The 21,969-nt window shown below is 39.3% G+C and overlaps 1 protein-coding gene across 8 annotated transcripts in view; it reads left to right on the top strand.

Annotated features, from left to right (window-relative positions):
* The window catches only part of LOC149580025 (UDP-Glycosyltransferase superfamily protein), a 62,267-nt gene extending 40,594 nt beyond the window's left edge, over nt 1-21,673 (top strand). For all 8 annotated transcript variants that reach the window (XM_089788469.1, XM_089788452.1, XM_089788476.1 and 5 more), the window contains 7 exons: nt 9,186-9,352; nt 9,520-9,630; nt 9,733-9,794; nt 9,955-10,007; nt 10,196-10,271; nt 20,983-21,111; nt 21,242-21,673. In XM_089788469.1, coding sequence (XP_089644595.1) covers nt 9,186-9,352; nt 9,520-9,630; nt 9,733-9,794; nt 9,955-10,007; nt 10,196-10,271; nt 20,983-21,111; nt 21,242-21,262 — 619 coding nt within the window. In that variant the 3' untranslated portion in view covers nt 21,263-21,673. The remainder of the gene's footprint in view (nt 1-9,185; nt 9,353-9,519; nt 9,631-9,732; nt 9,795-9,954; nt 10,008-10,195; nt 10,272-20,982; nt 21,112-21,241) is intronic.
* The last annotated feature ends 296 nt before the right edge of the window (nt 21,674-21,969 follow it).

Below are 21,969 nucleotides of genomic sequence, written 5' to 3'. Positions count from 1 at the left end.
CTTGACCATTCATTCTCTTGCCATTGCAAAGTGAAGACCCCTTCATTGCCTTGACTCTTCAATAACTACACACGGTCTCTTCATTAGCCAATGCTGAAGACTTTTGATGATTTTCAAATGATGTGGCTCTTTAAATGAAAGATTGTTCATAAATAATGACTCTTCACAGCCTCAATCATATTAAAGGATTAGACAGTGCAGAAGCAAGGATCTTAAGTATAATGCTGATGCAATCACAAGTACGCAGATATCTCCTATAGCTACCAAACTTTAACACTCCCTCTTAGAAAAGGAGTTATCATTTGCAGGTTTCATGTCATCATGACAAACACAATGATTACACCTATCAAACAAAACTTTAACACGTGACATTGTCATCTCAACATCACGTTCACCATGGCTACTCCCAGAGGGTGGAACAAGGGATTGCACCTCAAATTTCTCTCTCACAGAGAAGAACTCATTGACAAGGGATTGCACCTCGAACTTCTCCCTCACAGAGAAGAACTCATTAACAAGGGACTGCAGCTCCAACTTCTCCCTCACAGAGAAGAACTCATTAAAGCACATAAAAGATCATCTAAATGCTGAGACTCCCTTTTAGCTGACACTTTCTCTCCCGATAGGGACAACATACTCACAACTTTGATTATCACAAAAAATTAATTCACTCCAATGTTTAACTAAACAAGAGCTTTTGCAGTCCCGCTTCTACAAGATCTTGATGACCCTTTGCAAAGGATTTGAAGGCTCCCTCTACCGCACAAGCTCCCTTTGAATCTTATTGTTCCTTAAAAAAGTCCTCCCTCTTCAACTCATCAAGCTTGCCCTTGAATTCCTTATGTAATCTCTCATCATCTTGTTGCTTCATGATCAGTCTTGGAAGCATTTTAGAGAGATCAGTAATAAGATAAGATAAATTTATTAATGTCCAACAAGAGACCACAAAGAGGGTCTAAGGGACTGCTAGCCAGTTGTGAGAACACGAAATAGTGCTTAGGAAAAGGGCAAAACAAAGCAAACCCCAAACCAAAGAGCGGGGGAAAAAAGCAACACCATGCTAATCTTTTCCTGCTAACGCGAAGAGGTCCAGGACCAAAGGGTAGGGTGTGGTGCGAGGAGAGGCCTTGGGCTGTCTTTGAGAGCCAAAGCGAATGGAAGGCTGCTATCGAGTATAGTTTTGTGAGCCACATAGACTTGGAGTGACGAGGAGTAGAGGGGTGAACGTTCGCTTGGTACCTTGAGTCGACGAGACTGAAGAGAAAAATGAGGTAATGAGCCGATTTGTGGACTACCTCAACAATACTTGTAGTTGCACAGTGTGGTTTTGAAGCCTCGTGGCTTCTTGGAGATATAGTGCAAGGCATCTCTGCTTTGTGTAACTGAAAAGGACGTGATAGTGACACCCCCTAAAAAAATAGTAAAACCTCCCTCTGATCTCATAGTAGATGGGGCAAGGGAAAATAAAGTGTCTTTGACTCAAGTTCGCCTAGGTCACATAAACAACTCTGCTCCTTCCCAACAATCTGGTGGTTTGTCTAAATATGTAGCTAATGTGAACTGACCCTAAAGACGCCTAAGGAGATGCGAAGGGCATGTGTCGAATGTCAAGCAATGTAGAAAGGACACAAAATAACCCCATTCTAGATATCAATAAAGTGCTTTGCGTAGAAGGCCATATGTGAGCAAAGCTTACCGGGGGATTAATCCATGTCGTAAGGATATATTGTCTATAAATGTCCATCCTGACGTGCCCATTCAACTCTTGCTAGGAAAGAAGGAGATTGGCAAGGGTATCCAATGAATACTGGAAAGGGGGAGGCCTTCAGGACTGCGAAGGAGTGGAGGCCTGGGTATTCTAATAACGAGCTCGATTGGTGGAGTCCGCACCGACAATCATCTGTGAAGAGTAGTAAGCCAAGTAGGAGTATCTCTGGTGTCCCTAGACCAAATCAGCGAAGCCCCAAAGCCAATGGATGAATGACATTAGGTTAAAGATGGCCCCGAGTTTGAAAGGATGGCCCCAAACTTGGCCAAAATGATGTTGAGAGGAGTGGATTGGTGGAACTTGATAATATGCTTGAGGAGGAGGGCCTAAACCCTCTCCACACCAGCCCAGTCCAACTCTAGAAGAGAGGGCCCGCAAACCACTGAATCGTACAACACTGCTGGTCCAAATAGGGTGTCTAAAAGAGTCATCTTGGATGTGGTGTCTTAGAAGTGATGCCGAAAACACTCTCTCAAGCATAGCAAGGGAACCATATCCCTTGTTAATATGGGGCTGCATAGCAAGTCTCATGTTGAACCGAGAACTAGAAAACTTGACCCCCAGGTAAGTGTTTGAAGAAGAGATCTCCACCTTGGTACCCTAAAAGAAGTGGAAATGAGAGGTCTTTAAGCAATTGAAGACCAGGAGTTGGGTCTTGCTTATTTTGATTACCAACTGCCTCAAAACACAAAAGGAGGCCGTCTAGAAGCCTCTGAAGACCCTTCGATGAAGACGCAAAGAGAACCACATCATCAACAAAGAGAAGTATGGAGATTAAGATCTGGTGAAAAGATAACAACCATTCTCAGGATGCAAATGCTCTCTAAGACAGTCCTCAAGATCGTCAATGTAGATGCCAAATAAGACGGGAGAGAGTGGGAAAACCTACTTCACCTCAATGGTGCTCTGAATCGGATAAAAACAACTTTGTGGAGTCCTAAATCTTCCCACACTCATAATCTCATGATGGGCATCAATAACGTGTCCAAGATCCCCAAATATCAAGTCTGTGGAAGAGAGTAGCTTGGGGAACAAAGTCAAACTCTTTACGAAAGTCTATAAAGCAACAATAGACCTTCGTAGAGCAGTGCCAAGCCTCCTCAATGATAGCTCGTAGAGTCAAAATGTGGTCCATGGTTTGATAATACACATGGAAACTAGCATGCCCCCTAGGGCATGAGTTATGTTGATCCAACTCTCTAGAAAGGATAGTGTCTCATGGTGGCGTAAAATTTGGAGAATGTGTGTCCAACCATGATGGTCCTTTAGTTGTTGGGATCTAAGCCCATCCTAGCTTTGTGAATTGGATGAAAAATGTGTCACAGCCAAGGAGGAGGGAATCCAGTACAAACCATCCTGTTGAAGAGCATTGTGACAAAGGAACCTGAAACTCTAATGTTAAGCTTGAAGAATTTTTCTTGGAACCCTTCCTCGTCCATAGCCTTGCTACTATTCATGGATTGAACCGCCTCAATGATGTTGGTGAATGTGAAGAGATGGCAGTGAGGTGGGGGGTGAGGTGGGTGGGGGGTTGGTTGGGAATGTTGTGAAGTGTGGAGGTGTGTGTAACATACCATTTTTCATATGCTGGAAAAATAGAGATTAATTCTAGAGTTAAATCTATCCTTCACAATTGAATGACATAAGGCAGTTATATTTGTTACTTCAGAAAGGAAAACTAACAATTCTTTTCAATACAAGAAATGTAAACAACAGATAAGAAACAATCCTTTTCCTAGTTACATGAAAAGAAACTAATGTAACTTCTGTAACTACTAACAATGCATTCGATACTATGATGAACATAACTAAATAAATAATCATATCAAGGAATGACATGAAAATAAGATGAGGAAACATACACAAGTTCAAGAATCGTACAAGTGTCGGTATTTTATGATGTGTTGTGCAAGCCTCAGTATTTGATGATGTGTTGTGCAAGCCTCGACATTTGGTGGAGAGGAGAAGCATTGGCATAGGCGTAACCTCACAACCACGGACCTTAACTTATTCCCACACAATCTCTTATGAGAAAGGCCCTCCCTACCACGGGTTTAGGCTTGGGGCACAATGGTTCTGCCATCCGAGCATCCCGGTGTTAGAGTGTTGGCTAAGTAGCAAACAAGGTAGTGGATATCCTCCATCAACCTTCCCCTTTGTCAGCTAGCACCCATACCTTTGGTGATCAAATGCGGCAAGCATGCCTCTACCTACCTTGGTCAAGGATTTAGATGGGTAGTGTATAAGATCGATCACCCACTGCTCGACTTGACAACCAAAATATTTATACATTTGGAATCATGAGCTGACCCGACATATACAATTTTAATTTTTTTTTTTGTTCCCATATTGACATTTAAAATTATTCTTGCAGGGGTACTTCTCCTTACCCATTCGTACTTGACCTTTCCTGGTCTAGGGTGTATCGTGGGAGGTTTCAAAGAATACAATGCATTCTCTTCTCGAGTTTGGTTCTTATATCCATGGTATATAGACTATACCAGTGTATAGTCCAGATCTCATAAGTAATATCAGAACAAGCTCTGCATATTTGTTTGTTGTTCAAAGTACACATTTGGCTGTGATTACTAAGCAAAAATAATATAAGTGAAGAGTGACAGTTGATCGGGTCAGTACGTTTTGTATGACATCCATCACCCGATATACACAAAAAGAATATGAAAAGAAAAATAGAATTGCTTCCATGCTCTCTAATTCATTATCCAAGGCCTTTGGATAATGCCAGTGTTTCTAACCCATGAATTGTGAATGCAAGACATCAATATGATCATTCATTTACAATGGTATGTCTGAAAGAAAAGGTTAAATGCATGTAAAAGTGATGGGGGATGGTAGCATGACCTGAGAATTGATATTCACGTTGGTGATCGCAACACGTGACCAAGAGCTTCAGTCACACGCTTGCTTTTTGAACTATAAGCAATCGCTGATTATTTTGCATTTCGAGATGCCGTAATGCGACAAAAATGGTGATATGTCAATGCCACATATTTCTTTGACAAGTTTTCAGAGTTCCTATGATTATGAAAAGAGATAGGTGCGTGAAAGAGGAAGCACACTTTGGTTGCGAAATGCTCACATATAACACTGCTCGCTCCTGCCATCACAAGAAAGAGAGCCATGTAGCATGATCGTCCATCGATCATTAGTAACTACTCATAAATATTTAAATGAATTTTTAAATGAAGATTATAGCCAATATGGAGATGGCAATATCTCAACATCATAGAACCAATGAGAGACATATCACTATAATTACTCAAGGTTGATATATATATATAATATAATTATATATTGGCATCGTGTTATTTGATGTCACAGTCTATGATTGTACGTACACCTATGCCTATGTACATATGCGTGTGTAATTTAAAATCATGTGGCTCTTTTTTTCCCTTTCAATATATGTATATATGGCCATACATGGTGCAACTATAGGTGTTAAAATACCATGTTGTCATTATATAGATTCACACACTGACGACAACTTAATGCCACAAAATTTAGAAGAAGCTAACATCTCCCTTCCCAATAATTATTTAAATGTTTAGTTGTTTTAAATCATGACATTCGAGAGTTTTTAACTAACCATTACAACGACTATAAGATTATTCTAAAGATCAAAAAATTGGGATGTAACAATGTGAGAGAGCAACTAGATGATGTGAAGGGTGGTAGGGGTGCCGGGGAAGAGGGTGTGTTAGGACTTGGGGGACTGCAAGAGTGAGGTGCATAGGGATCTTCATTGCTTCGCGATGAATAGATGCTTCTTACGATGAAGAAAGTGGCGGTAGGAAAGTTTCAACTAGGTAAATGCAAGTGAATGAATTGAGGATGTTGTGCGAATAGAGCAGTGGAAGGACTTGCATTCCTCGTCTAACCATTGGCTCATAGGATAGGTGTTTTGACGTTTGGGGCAGTGAGCAACATGGGTAATGTGGTGTGGGAAAGCAAGGAGAGCAGAATCCCAAATGAAAGTGGCGAAACAATTGAACATGGTGGAGGTACACCCAGTGGCGGCGAAGGGATCAGGGGGGATAAGTTGTCTAAGATGGAGGGTGAAGAGCTCCAAGTTGCCATCATCAAAGGAGATAGAGGTGCAGGCGGGTGTGTTTCCAGAGGGGAAGGGGAGGGGGGAGAGGGGAGAGGGGGAGGACGTGGCTGTAATGATAAGGCTTAGGGGATGTGGTCAGCTAGCGGAAGGCGAGAGATGGTGAAGCGATAGATGTACAGAATGAAAGATGTACAATTGAAAGCATAGTAAACAACACTAGCACCCTTGCAATGAAGCCAATAGGTGAAAGAGCTAGAGCTAGGCAGAGATGAGAGACCATTAAGGAGTAAACAACACTAGCACCCCTACAATGAAGCCAATAGGTGAAAGAGCTAGAGCTAGGTAGAGATGAGAGACCATTAAGGATCACCAAGTCAGAGGGATCACACAACTGCAACAAATGATGAGCATATCTAGTGAGGGGTCCCTCCTTGTCCTTCGAAGTACATTGTAATCCTAGAGTGGATGAATTAGACTCATAAGTACATAGAATCTGTAACTTGTTTGTGAAGAGCAGTTTGAGGGTCCTTAGTCCATGCATTAAAGTCCCCTACAATGATAATGTCCCCTACGACTGAGATTCGAGCAATGCAATCATGCAAATCCCCATAGGGATCTCCGTTCTATGTATTGTATATAGCATATGAAGAGGAGGCTGGCGAAAAGTAATAGACTACAATGAACATGTCTCTGGAGTGTGTAGCTACTTGGTTGATACAAATCCACATGTATCTGGTAAAACTATTAGAATAAACCACAAAAGTCATGCCCCATAGGTGGTCCCTAACCAAACAAGCAACTCCACCAAAACCATTGACCCTAATAGAGCTCATGACTTCATCCTTGAAAGCCGACAACCAATGAAAACAAGTGACCCCGGGAAGGGGTCAAATGGGGCTTTTATGAGTCTCTATAACTAAAAGAATGTCGATTGGCCCCACAACATCCAGATGAGAACCCAACAAGGACCATAGGATACCATTACCGTTCCAATAGTTGACATGTAGATTGCCATTGGGTACCTCCTTTGTCCCCAATCGCCTCCTTGACTGCCATTTGGTCTTGGAGGCCACCCTCAAATCCCACCTTGGAGGAAAGTTATCCTGAATTACTACCTTAGGGTTTCTAATCACCGCTTTAGCCCTCATGAAAAGCAACCACAATGAGAGCACAAGCTTGTTTAAGTTCAGTAACTTGCGATTTGGTAAGATCCTCATCAAGACTAAACTTTAAGGGTAGAGGAAATAGTTTCTTGTGCACTTTGAGTACATGCAGCCTATATGAGAAGTTTGTGGAATTCTGAGGATCAAGGTGGAGACATATCCCACCCAGGCCCTATCAAGACAAATGTCGGTGAGTCCTAGTTGATAGCAGAGGAATGCGTATCCACCATCTAGAGATTTCGTGGTGGAGGCTAGGAGGTCGCAAATTTTCAAATTGAGCTCCCTGGCCCTTTAGGCCCTTTGGTCTACAAGTTTAGAATATACAAAAGCTTCCACACCTGTAAGAAGAGGGTGTGTTTCCTTGCCTTTACAAACCACTGCCCAAAATTTGAGTTGAGATTTAGTATCAGTCTTCAAGGAGTGTTGTTCGTTATCCAGTTCCAATTGTTTGTCTTTAATATTTTTGATGTTAGCAGTGTGTTGTAGGATCATGCCAATCAGTTGTTTGAGACCAACAATCTATGCTGTGGCAGAATAAATTTCGGTGGAGAGTTGTTTTACTTCTAAGCCGGTCTAATCTTGTTCAATGCAATTGACTGAGAAGGTGAAAAATTTAGTTGACAAGGCACTGAGAAAGTCCTGAAGTATTTAGTTCTCCATTTCAAGAATGTTCACACGATCCAAAAGATCTATAGATGCAATCCCCTCACTTTGTTTCCGTTGGTAAGTATGGACAGGTGTCGACAACAATTTTTCTTCATCGAGTTCCATGAGGAGCAGAAAGTTCAGCACTGCAGCTGAACCAATGAAACCCACCCCTATATGATAGAACCAAACCAACCTTTGCAATAACATGACCCTAACTAGTCGATGACACTATACTAGAGTAGGAGAGAACAAAATGGACAACGCATGGTGAAGACAAACCAAGCATTAGCAAGAGCTAAAACAAAACAAAGCAGCATAGGAGCAAACTCGACACCTAACAAAAGAGCACAATTGCAGAAACAACTTGGGGCACCCGACCAAGGAGCTTGTGTGTAGATAACTTGACCCTAGATAGACCGACCAACAACAACGAGCCTGAAGCTACTCAAGGAGAAACAACACCAGCAACTAGGCCTGTAGACAAACCAAACCAACAACAACTAGCTTGACAACAGGAATGAGCAATAGATTCAACCACGACTGGGGAGCTACAACAAAGGGAGGGCCAAGCTGAATAAAACAAGCCAAGGAAGAGATGAGCATGGGCACGAAACAAGGAGCAAGAGTAGTGAGAAACCATAATGAGCTACGAGCAAACGCCCCTATTGAGCGCACACACAAACGAAGAAGATGCACACAGACCACGAACCACAGAGAGAGCGAACAATGACAAATGGTAACCAGGGAGACCACAATCCCTACCACAGAGAGGTGATGCATCCAGAAGCACAGGTGGAGAACGTGTGAGCATGGAACAAAGCTTGCTTGGGGAAGGATGTGGGAGAGGTCATCGTGGGTTGAAGAGTCTATGATTTACTTGAAAATCTACAAGGTACATCAATTGAATATATTATTTCATCATGATAAATGATTGTGAAAATGATAGACCCAACCTATGTCCCAAAGAGAAATATACAGATTAATGATAGAAGCATACATGATTCACTCTTTCCTATGTTATTGCATGAATTAATTACATAAAATTCATAATGAATATTTTTGGTATAATAAAAAAATACTTCTCTTTATTGCTGATCAATTTAGCAAAACCCTTTCAGATTTTGATCATCATATCACTTACAGTTCAGTGGACATGACTGCTACAGCAACAACTGTCCATATCTTATCCAAGAATGTCCTAGAGAATCACATAACCACGGACATCCAACAAATCATACAATCGCAGATGCCTGTAACTGAAAAATAACACGTCATCATGATCCTTGACCAGCACCTACAATAGTGATGTTATTGAATGCTAATAGACTTTAAAAGCATGAGTAGGCTTTGTTAGCAAACTCTAAATGGGCACTGTAACCACAGGGCTGCCAAATTAAAAGCTGCACAACCAAACATCAGAAGAACATGCTTAAATTTGAAGGTATTGTTTGGAGCAGGTCTTACTGTTTCCTTTGGGTTGAATATCTTTTCCTCATTTTGACCAATGTGCATACATACACTCATTTTGCAGGACTCCAGATGAAGATTTTGGCATGCTTTTAGAGGCAGCAATTATGTATGATAGGCGTGTTGCTGCTATTTTAAATGAATGTGATTCTGTATCAGAGGAAAGCCTTTGGGAGGAATTTTCCAAGGGAAAGAAGTTTTCATTCCCAAGGTTGCTTTTTATCATTACAGGTTAAGATGTGTTTCTAAACATGAAATATGTTTCTGTGATATATTTAAACTTATCCTGTTATTTCATCAAAAATCTAGCCGGCAAATATGCTTTTCTAGTTCAAGTTGACCATATAAATATATATCTTAAATAGATATCTGACAAATAAATCATTTCACACTTCAAGGGAAGGGACCAGAAAGGGAAAAGTATGAAGAGAAGATAAGGAAGTTACATCTGAAGCGCGTAGCATTTCGTACCATGTGGTTGTCTGCCGCTGACTATCCTATATTGCTTGGTAAGTGATAATTTTGATTTTCAAAGTTTTATTCAAAAGAATGTATCTTTAGTTTCAGGGTTGGATTAAAATTGCAAACTGATTTGTGGGGCCTATTTCCAGGATCAGCAGATCTAGGTGTTTGCCTACATACTTCTTCATCTGGATTAGATCTCCCGATGAAGGTTTTTTCACCATCTCAAAGATGATTTTCTTTGGCACAATATTACTATCAGCATAATCTTTGAATATATGCATTCCTTGTTAGAAATTCTGGTCCACATGGAATTTTAAGGAAGTGAATCATTGTTTAGAAATTTGAAAGTACATTCTTTTTTCGCACAGGTTGTAGATATGTTTGGATGTGGATTACCAGTTTGTGCTATTTCATATTCATGGTGAGTTCTTTGTTTTCCAAAAAGTTTCACTTTCTATTTGAAATATTGCTATGTTAAAATTAACTTCAAAAGTGATGTTATGAAAATAAAGTAGTAGAGTTTAGATGCTTAGGTTGCTTTATTTCAGTGGACTTTACATGTATCTGTTGTGATACAAACACTAAATTTATATTCTTTGAGTGTGGCAGTATCAAGGAGCTTGTCAAAGTTGACGAAAATGGAATTTTATTTGCTTCAGCTTCTGAATTGGCTGATCAGCTCCTGGTAAATCAGTATAATCAGTAATGAGGCAATCAAAATCTTGATATACTGGAAACAGTGCTACTCATTTTGTTGCTGCAAACCTCTAACTATTATGAGCACACTGGATGCTTTTTAAATGATATGTACTCTGCATTAATATCATAGATTTAATAACAAAATGTGTGGTTACCAGCAAATTAAAAAAAGGTTTCTTCAAATCCGCATGAATATGTGAGTTAGATACATTTACATTTATAATTTGACAAATGAAAATAAAAGATGCCCAAAAACATTAATCCGTTTGACAACATTTCCCTTGAAGATGAGAAAACTAACAGGAGCAAGGCCATGGCGGAATCCACTAGAGAGTGCAAAATTAAATGTGTAAATCTCCAAGTGACCTGTAGGATCACCTCTTCCAATAGTCACATATTGCTTCTTTACAAAACAATCATATAGAAATGGTAGTACAGCTATTCTCTCTCTCTCTCTCTCTCTATATCTATATATATATATATATAACAGTACAGTAATATAGAATTAGACCACTACATCAAAAATCTGCCTCCTTTACATACCCATGCTATGATTTAGCATTTTGAAATTGTCACCATCTACCATCTCTAGGTAAACTTCTGAAGTGTTGGGCTGTCAACTGACAATCTTATCTGTAGAATCGATGAATTTGATAACTCTAGCTTGCTTTAGAGATGATTTACCTTCTTCATTAGAGGAAGGAACATCTTGGCAATTTAACTTTCAACTTTCCAACAACTCAGAAAGTTGTGCTCTGAGTATTAGCTTGGTTACATTAGGGTTGTCCATAGAGCCATTAGCATTCTTCTATGTCTTGGTATGGCAGGGTCACTAAATTGGTCGTCAAGATATTTCAAAACTACTCAACTAATGGAATTGTATTTATGTGTATATTAGCTGAGTGTTGAAGATTGCATTTTTGCTACCAAGCAAGAAATTATTGTGCGCATATGGTACCTTGATGCACAGTGATGACTAGCTTAGAGGATCAAGAGCAAACTTGGAAGTTTCATGGGTGGGGTCTATGGCAGAATGTCTCCAAATGCATACCCTCAAGTCTCAATCTTCTCTTGATCAACTCCTTGTGAATTGAATACCCTTGTTATCTCCTTGAGCTAGTTTTCCCTCCACTGACCTTATTTTGATGCCTTCTATCATGGGAAGTGCTGCCTCCATTGATATAGTGATAAAAATTTCTATTGTTGCAAGACAGGAAGAGCAGGTGGCATGAAGGAAAGGAGCAAAAGTTTTTTAAGGATCCTAATATAATGAGGCATAGCAATGAAGTAGGACAAGTATGAACAAAATGCATGCAGAGAGAAGGTGTTTGAGAAGCTTAAAGTTCCCTCCATCATTCTCACCATCCCATTCATTTGCTTCAACTCTATGATAACATCTTGGTTGCTAAGAGGCAAAAAGAAGTGTCTAGAAAGTTTTGCAGACATGATTTAGAAGTTAAGACGAGAAGTCGACCCTAAATCCTTGACTTGGTGCATGGGTGTGTGATGTAGGAGCATCCTCGAGCAGCTGGCAATCTTGCATCAACCGAAAAGATTTTCCTTTCAGTTTGTTTGCAGTTTTGTTTTTGTTAGCCAGTTTCTGTGTTTTGTGTGGCAGTTGTCCTACTTTGCTTGTTATTCCATGCGATCCTTATCATGTGTTCTAGACATCATGGTAAATTTGTGTCTAGCTTAGTAGTGCGATCCATTCTTTCCTAATGAAGAATTCTTAAAATGGGTCAGTTCCTATTTGGTCTTTCTGTTCTAATGGTCAGAGTAGACATTGTGATTTTGTGATCGTGTTTCATGATTAGCGATGCTAAATGGCACGTTGTTCGATGATCTTATGCTTGTTGTCGACCTCCTTGTGTGATCACATTTCATTCCATATTATTTTGGGGGTGTTCTTATGAATTTGGGTCATGTCCTATTTTATTTTAATATATTTTCTTCACCTTTGAAGAATGTGATCTTTTGGGCCAACTTGTAGCTTGTGATCTCTATATATAGTAGTGTTTGTTCCTTAGTTAATTAAGTCTTAAAGGAAGAAGTCTCTTAGAGGTTAGCATCCGGTATGGATCTGGATTTCTGTATGTAATCAAGCATGGATGCCTTACAATGTAAATTAGCATGTTGTTGGAAAAGTATGATGTAAATCTTGATTATCCGATGATGCAAAGGTCTGAATGGGCATGTTTATTGTCCATTATTGAGTTATTGAAGATCTTGATTATTGGTTTCCACTGTGTTGACTCTAGCTGCGTGGTTTGGACCATCTCCACTGGGGAAACTCCTGCCATGCTTGCTTCAAGTGGTATCAAAGCACAAGATTTGTTCTTGTGATTGTAGATCTGTGTCCTAGACTTGGTAAGCTGTGGATTTGTTGTTTGTGGGGTGGCAGAACTAGGGATTTGACCTACGCCAACAAAGGACTTGCTCTAGGTGGTTAGGAAGAGGATTTGTTGCCGACTGTTGGAGGTATCCCATTGGTAGAAGTTTGTTGATTGAGGCAGATTACAAGTGTGTTCAATCAGATCACCGAGCTGAGACAAATATACCTGATACTTGGGAGAGATGCCACGAAGAAGGATGAACCCTAGAAGGTTAGAACAAATGATGGAAGACTAAACTTGCTAAGCTATGGATTTGTTGTTTGTGAGGTGGCAGAACTAGGGATTTGACCTACACCAACAAAGGACTTGCTCAAGGTGGTTAGGATGAGGATTTGTTGCTGACTGTTGGAGCCTGGAGGTATCCCATTGGTAGAAGTTTGTTGATTGAGGCAGATTACAAGTGTGTGTTCAATCAGATCACCGAGCTGAGAAAATTTGTACCTGATTCTTGGGAGAGATGCCACTAAGAAGGATGAACCCTAGAAGGTTAGAACAAATGATGGAAGACTTTAGCAATGAGATGAGGACTGAGATTCATAATGCTCTAACTAGATTAAAAAGGAATCCTATGACAAAAGATGAATATGAGGAAGCTGCTGAAGATCTTCAAACTGTTGAAGGTGAGATTCCTGCAGAAGAGGAAAGATTGTTAAAGGCTATGTCACCAATGGGTAAGAGTCAAAAATGGATGTTTTTTGTTGCTTTGGTTCATTACATCTTGAGCATTGGTGATTTGAAGGATTACTTTGAGATTGAAGATATTAAGGATTCACAAAGGTTTAGGTTAGCTTAGACCAAGTTGAAAAGTCATGCTGACTCATAGTGGAAAGAACTACAAAAGGATAGACAAGATAATGGTGAATCTAAGATCGCTAGATGGAGAGTTACGGATTCTAGACTTAAGGTCAAATTCATACCAGAGGATTATGACTTGGAGTTGTTCAAGAAGTTGCAAAACTTGAAGCAAAATGATTTGAGTGTGAAGGAGTATACATAGGAGTTCTACAAGATGACAATTTGATAGTCATCCAAGGAAAAGGTGGCTATGTACTTTAATGTCTTGAGACTTAATATTTATGATGAGTTTAGTATGTTGAGGGTCAATGCAATTGAAGATGCTTATCAATATGCCTTGAGGGCCCGTTTGGTTGCTGGAATTAGAAGGGAATTGGCATACGGAATTCTTAAAAATTTGTAATCCACTGTTTGCATCCGCCAAATCGGAATTGGGATTGAAAAAAATAAGAATCTGGTATGCCCATTTATCCCCCAAAATCTAGATTTGGTATTCCACCTAAATAGGTGGAATTGGTCTCATGCTCATTTTAATTCCAATTTGCCTCAAAACGAGCATTACAAAATAATTACAATGAAATTTGTTTTTAGGTCCGACTAACGTATATTTTTTCCCGCTCATTTTCCGTTATTAGTCTTCGTGGAACATTACTTTGCTCATATATTTTTCTTGCCTCTGGTTTTTACGTATATTTTCTAGTTTGCAGATGTATGCGTTTTGGGATTTTTGCCCTGTGGTTTGGGCTGTGCATGTCTTAGGGCTTGAAAGAATTTTTTTTTTTCCTGCAATTTAGGGAGATTGAAGCCGATTTTTTTTTTGGCTCTGAAGTGGTTTTTCTGCAAGCTCAATTTTTGCTACGTATTGAAAGGTAATGAAACCCTCGAAAATATGTTCTCCATTTCTTGTGGCTGTAAGTGGAGACTTTTGTTTTGGTTTGCATATACATGGCTTCATTCTCTTTCCTTCACCTGAGTCACTCGCATGTAGGATAGTTTGTTATTGCTTTTCTTCAAGAAGAGTTTGGATATTGTTTGATTTTCCTGTTTATACATCTGTATCAATAATGATAAACTTAATAGAGCCTGAAATTAAAACAAATGGTGACTTTAAATCCTTTTCCATTTATTCTACTATCATTCTTTAGATCTGTGACAGGATCAGAGCGACAGACTAGAGTTTAGTTACCCACATAATAGAGGCAAATTTTTGCAAGACAAATAGTTTGAATTTCTTAGATGGGAACAATAGTAGGAGATTATTTGATTGGTATTCTAATTCCAGTTGTGCAACCAAACAGAGGAAACGTGTTTTCTATAATGAATTCTTGGTCAACCAAACGGTGCCAAATCAAATTCCCAAAACTATAAGCTAGATTTCAAGTTCCAGAATCCCAAATACAGCATTCTGAATGCCAATTCTTAAATTGTATTCCACCAACCAAACGCGCCTCGAAGGCAAACGATAAGTTGAGAAGGAGACAAAGCAACCCTAGAAGAAGAGACAAGCAAGTTGGTAACATATGCAAAGAGAAGCAAGTGATTCAGGAAGAATCTAATCAAAGGATTCTTAGGAGAGGCAGATGCAGCAAGGATTTCAAAGATAATTGTTTCAAATGTGGGAATATAGGACGTAGAGCTTTTTAATGTTCCTAGGTTTCTAACAAGGGCATTGGTAAATGAAATCTTTTGGCATGAGGAACATTCTGCTGATGAACATGAAGAAGGTATGACTACCCCTGAAATGGGGGAAACTCCTATGATGGGGAAAAGTATGTTAGTAAGAAAGAAGCTGATCCTCTGTGTTGGTGTAAATAAGTATTTACTTATTACACTTAAGTTTACTTAGGTTAATGCATTATTTATTTATTTTGTATTATTTTATTTGTGAGACATTTAGGAGTCTGTGCACTCTTGTGAGTTGTCATGATGACATCACAAGCGGTCCACACCTCTTTTAAGCATATGTTGTCTACAACATAGGAATCTTCTACACACATATGACACTTTGTCATTCTTATCCATTCATATAAAATGTTGGATAAGGTGCTTAGTTGTCTTATCTTCTGGTTGTTTCTAGAGACATTCTAGGTGCTTCCTGAGAGGCCTTTATAGACAGGCACTCCTAGTGTACTCTTAATTATGGCATATTGAATACATTGAGATTCTGATCATACTCTCTCTCTCTCTTTGGTCTACTGTGTGCTTGTGTTTGAGTTCTTAGTTCTTGGGTGAATTTTGCCCATAGGCAAATTCTTACATGGTATCAGAGCAACTTGGAGATTTTCTCATCACATAGCTGTTCAAGACCACACTTGCTTCAGCACCTCAGCCCGACTCTAGAGTATCGCAGAAATTGGGAGTGTTCAGCATCATATCTGACCTCACCATTGCATCCAGAACGCTGAACTGGTGAAAATTGACTATAAACTCGCCTATCTTCGGCCAAAGTCAATTGTGAGGCAAATTTTTTTTGCAAACCGACACCCAAAGGACTGATTTGCAGCGTTGGGCCATAGGAGAGAATTTTTGCAAGTGAAGATTGAAGCTTGTTGGTGTAAATCTGATATTTGCTTCACATTCAGAAGGTCCAAAAACCCCCAGATCAGATTTTGTTTGATCCAAATCGGATATCTGAGGCAAAATTTAGAGCCATTTATTTTTTGGAGGCGCAGTGGCGATTCAGAAAAAATAACAGCAGCAGGGATTTTCAAACAGCGATATCTTCCTCATACGGACTCCTTTTTGTGAGCAATTTTTTTTGTTTTGGGGTAGGATTTCGTGATCTACACATTGGTACAGGTGGTTTGAGATCTCTGTTTCTGAATTTTTTTGCAACTCCAAAATCTTGAATTTTGCCACTTAAAATGCTTGGTATGGGCTCATCTGGACTCCAAATCAAGTTCCCTTTTTTTTTGAAAGTGCATGTTTTTTTGTCTACTTTACAGATCTACAATCACATTATAGGTTTTGTGGACAAAAATACTACTTTCAGAAATATGCCCTAAATTGGCAAGTGGCTACCAAGTGCCTAAATCATTCATTAGGGGGGTTCTTTGATTTTTTTGGAGGTTTATTTGATTGGTCCATCATGGAAGAGGCAAATTTGATCTATTTGACCCCAGATAACTATCAGGAATGGAGTCAACTTATGGTCAGATATCTCTCTTAGCACAATGCACTGCCATATGTGCCAGATCTTGAGTATACTGTTGATCAAATCAACATCCTTATTCCTACTCTTTTTTCCCATATGGAGTATAAAGTTCTGAAAAAGACGTTTAAAATTAAGTCATCTGATCCATATGTTTTTTGGATGTATCTTTGGGAGACCTATGGAGATCCAAACATTCCTCTATTCCCAAAAGATCTCCTTCCTTTAGTTGCAGCTGACTCCTCTTTAGATGAGATCACACCTCCAGCTCCTGTTGCTCCTACTGATCCTATTTCAGCCACAGATGCTTCCGAATCAGTGCAGCAGGATACTTTATGTCTTCCTACTCTACCTTCATGCGAAGACTTCCTTTTAGACATTGAACAGTTGTTTGTAGAGTCTCACATTGAAGATGTGGGAGACATTATTGATGACATCCGTCTTCTTTTTGAGGCGGATATTCCATCCTTTGCCGCAGTGACAGATTCATGTACTTCAGCATTGCAGGGTACTCTTGGTCTTCCAGGTGATGATTTCTTGCTAGACATTTCAGTTTTGTTTTTGGAGTCGCACACAGTAGACATGGGAGACTTTTATGATGATTTCTCGCTTCTCTTTGCTGAGGAGTCTTCTACAGTTGTTGCGAGGGCCCACTCTGACCCTCAACTCCATGCTCTACATGATCAATCCTTCTAGATTGGCGTGATTGTGGATTCTTCTTTACAGCATCTGCAGGAGGTCTCTCTCACATTTCAGAAGATTGTTGGTTTCCTGAGACAGGTTCTACCACACTCCTTGTTCGATCTGCTCTTCTCTTCAGCAGTTTTGGAGGAAGCCATCATCAGTATCGGCATAGGGACTTTTGAACAGGTTTCAGTGACGCCGGTCGTCATAGAGATTGCTTCTCCATATAGGGGACATATCTCACAGGTACCCTTGCCTTTGTTTCTTCCAAAGGGTAGGAACAACGTCCAAAGGTCATGGATCAGCTTCTACATAGGAGCATTCTTCACTGATCGACACATTACTTTTAAGGGGGGGGACTACCTCGTCTCCTTTTTTTTGGGGGGGACTTTTTTCTCATAGGAGGTTTTGTCCTTCTCCATTCTTTCTTGTATATACATGGATGTATGTCATAATGGGGGGGTCTTGACTACTCCATCCATCGATGCAGCCTTATTTATCTCTCTTTTTGGGGGAGGGTTTTTCCCATGAGGTTTTCCCTCTTTCCCTGCTTTATGAGAGATTTGCATCTTCATTATGTACATGGGTACCTAATATGGCCTAGTAGTCGGGACCCATTATGCATCTTCATCCTAGTTTCGTAAGCTTAAGGGCATTCTCCTAAGTTGCACTTAAGGGGGGGTGTTGGTGTAAATAAGTATTTATTTATTACACATACTTAAGTTTACTTAGGTTAATGCATTATTTATTTATTTTGTATTATTTTATTTGTGAGACTAGGAGTCTGTGCACTCTTGTGAGTTGTCATGATGACATCACAAGGGGTCTGCACCTCTTTTAAGCACATGTTGTCTACAACACAGGAATCTTCTACACACATATGACACTTTGTCATTCTTATCCATTCATCTAAAATGTTGGATAAGGTGCTTAGTTGTCTTATCTTCTAGTTGTTTCTAGAGACATTATAGGTGCTTCCTAAGAGGCCTTTATATACAGGCACTCCTAGTGTACTCTTAATTATGGCATATTGAATACATTGTCATTCTAATCATACTCTCTCTCTCTTTGGTCTAGTGTGTGCTTGTGTTTGAGTTCTTAGTACCTGGGTGAATTTTGCCTTTAGGCAAATTCTTACACTCTGCAAAAGAAGAGTCTGTTTAGGACTATTTGCAAATCAAGAGGCAGATGTTGTAGGGTTATTATGGACAATGGTAGTACTAATAACCTTGTATATAAGAGGTAATGGCACAAAATCTTGCCTCAAGAAGACTTAAACACTCGTCCTTATGGGATAAGATGGTTTCAGGATGAGCATATGGTGGAAGTAAAAGAGCAATGTTGGGTTAATTTCAATATTGGGCCTTACAAGGATGAGGTATAATGTGACGTGGTTAACAGGAGTGCTTCTCATGTTTTGGTAGGAAGACCTTGGCAATATGATAAAAGTGTTATTCATGATTGCGGAAGGAATGCGGTTTCTGTTGTGAAGGATGGGAGGAAGTTCAGTTTGATTCCTTTGAAGGAAGAAGCGCAAAGAACCTGAGCATGATGAAGACTTACACCTTAGAGAATCATACTACTGCATATCAGATGGAGAATGATGTGTAGCAGGTGGCTGAGGGTGCATATGGGGTTGTGTAGTTGAGGAATGATGTGGTGATTGGATCTAAACCTGAGAAATTATTGGCGATGAATAAAAATAGTGTTGCAGCAGCAGAAGCTAACAGTGATTGCTGATCATTTAAAAACTAGTGGCAAAGGCAAGTTGCATGAGCTTGGTGATTAGAACAAGGGTAGTAGCAGAGTGTTACCTGATGAGGAAAGGTATATTACTGGGTTTGAGAGATTTGGATACAACCACAATAGGAGTAGCCATTTGCAGACTGACTGTTGCAGAAAAGGAGAATATTTTGGATTAAGAATGAACTTGGGATTTGTGTCATGAATCCAGTAAGATGTTCATAAATTCCTCTTATTGAACATCTTCTATTCACTTGGGGTGTCTGATGCAGGAGCATCCTTGGGCAACTGACAATCTTGCATCAACCAAAAAGATTTTCCTTTCAGTTTGTCTGTAGTTCTGTTCCTGTTAGCCAATTTTTGTGTTTTGTGAGGCTATCATTCCAGTTGGATTGTTATTCCATGCAATCCTTATGAAGTATTCTGGACATCATGGTAAATCTGTGTCTAGCTTCACAACGTAATCCGTTCTTTCCCGATGAAGATTTCTTAAAATGGTACTGGTCCTATTTATTCTTTCTGTTCTAACGGTCAGATTGGACTTTGTGATCTTGCAATGGCATTTCATGATCGACGATGCTAAATGGAGCATTGTTCAATGATTTTATGCTCTTGGCCGACCTCCTTATGTGATCTTGTTTCATTCCATATCATTTTGGGGGTGTTCTTATAGATTTGGGTCCTGTCACCTTTGAAAAATGTGATCTTTTGGGCCGACTTGTGGCTTGCTATCTGTATATATTGTAGTGTTTGTTCCTTGTTATGTAAGTCTGCAAGGACGAAGTCTTTGAGAGGTCAGCATCTAGTGTAGATCTGGATTTCTGTATGTATTCAGACATGTATGCCTTGGAATGTAAACTGACATGTTGCTGGGCAAGTATGATGTCAATCTTGATTATCTGTAAATGTGAAGGCCTAAATGAGCATTTTTATTGTTCACTATTGAGTTATTGAAGATCTTGATTATTGGTTTCCGATGTGTTGATTCCAGCTGCATGGTTTGGAACATCTCCATTGGGGAAACTCCTTCCATGACTGCGTCAGTGTGGGGGAAGAAATCCCCATGCTCCATTTTATAAAGCAGTAAGATGCCACTCACCAAATGAAAAAAAGGCAAGAGAACCCCATTATAAATAAAACATAAGTCTTAGGAGAGGCATAATTAGTGCTAGGAAAATTGGGACGATGATGCCCTTTCCTGTGATGATGTCACTAAAGTTTTGCTTTGACCCCTTGAGGCAATATCCGATAAAGCCTCACTACAATTGATCCAAGTTCTAAGATCGCAAGAGTGAATATATATAGAGAGATTAGAACCTTCTGTACTCTATCCGTAACTTACCAACTGTTTGTTTAACATGTGCAAAAAACATTCCCTCTAGCTTGGATATCAAGAAGTTAATGTCAGTAAGAATCGATATTGATACTATCCATACGTGTTGGAAAAATAATTGATGGATTCCTGAAAAAGCTAAAACTTTTCCATACACATTCCTTAACGGTGAAGAGCTGCACTACACTGTTTTTAAGCTGTGGAAATTTTCCTGAACAATTTATATTTTATGCATCCCTCAGTGCTTGCTTGGCTGAGGTTACATTTCAAGATGCCATTCATGTATAGTTTAATATGTAGGTGACATAATTCTTACAATGCTAGCTTTGCCCGGGCTGCTTTTTCAGGCCCCACGTATATTTAGTATATTACATTTGGCTATTGGGGGTAGTAATACGGCTCTTCATGATATTTAGCATCTCTATGGCTTTCCCCATTACAGGGATGGGATTTTGGTATCTTTATCTGCATTTATAGCAGTAGTTCTGTTGGTATTTCTCATCAAATGAAATCTAAGATTGCATTACATTTACATATTGATCTAACATGCACAAGTTACCTCTTAATGAAGATTTGAGTTCCATTTGAACTTGCACAGGAACTATTCAAAGGCTTTCCAGACTATTGCGATTCACTATTTTTACTAAGAAAAGGGGCTCTCACAACAGGGTCAGCTGCAAAATGGGCGAGTGAATGGGAAGAACATGTTATGCCTCTTTTAACAGAGGTAACAATGACAATTTTAGTTTTTATTTTGGAAGATCTGCTGCATATTGGTATGATGAATGTGTGACTGATGCCATATTATTGGAGTCTTTCTAATATTATCTTTGCAATCATTTGATATTTTTCTGTAGGTCATGAACAGAAGGCTGTGATCAAGCTTCTTAGACCAATGAGGCTCTTTGTAACTCTTAGCACTGAAAATTGATGCACATAACAAGTTTAAAATCAAAGTACAGCAATATTTTCTAAAATATACTGGAAATATTGCTATCTGTCGGATTGATTTGATGGCTTTTCAGCCATAAAGTAGCGAATTACATGCATTAAGCCGTTGGGGAAGTCATCTCGGTGGGAAGCGGATGAATTTGTACATTCTTTAAAGAAATTTCTTTGATAAACTTTCCTTGAGGAATTTGGGCCATCATTTTTCTAACTAATATTTTTGTACCTTTGCAGAGTTCCTAAACTATGCACGATGTCTAATTTGTGTTAGGTTTACTTAATGGTTTTAAATATAACTTGGATGTTTGCAGAGCATTAGCAATATATCTGAGCTTTTAAAATTTTTAGTTTCAAGTGCTTAGTTTAAACTGCTGGTATGTTGTACTCAATAGGTTGACAATGGATGGATGCTATATCTTCCTATTTCAAATACTCTATGAATAGACATGTATTTGAAATTTATAGAAATTAATATCAAAAGTAGATTTGCCCATTTTTCATTTTGAACGAAGCTTTACAAAATCTTACAAAATTCATGATATGGAAATTGTGGTGTCACCCATGCCTGCGTACCACGAACTGTATTTTGAACACACATATATCCAAATTCAGTGGATTCGTGTAACTAAGTTTCAAG

Source organism: Cupressus sempervirens, chromosome 1 (assembly GCF_028749045.1).
Source record: "Cupressus sempervirens isolate cs-2001-9-10 chromosome 1, ASM2874904v1, whole genome shotgun sequence".
Lineage (NCBI taxonomy): Eukaryota > Viridiplantae > Streptophyta > Pinopsida > Cupressales > Cupressaceae > Cupressus > Cupressus sempervirens.
Note: the sequence above shows the minus strand (reverse complement) of the source record. Positions and strands in the feature narration are given on the sequence as shown.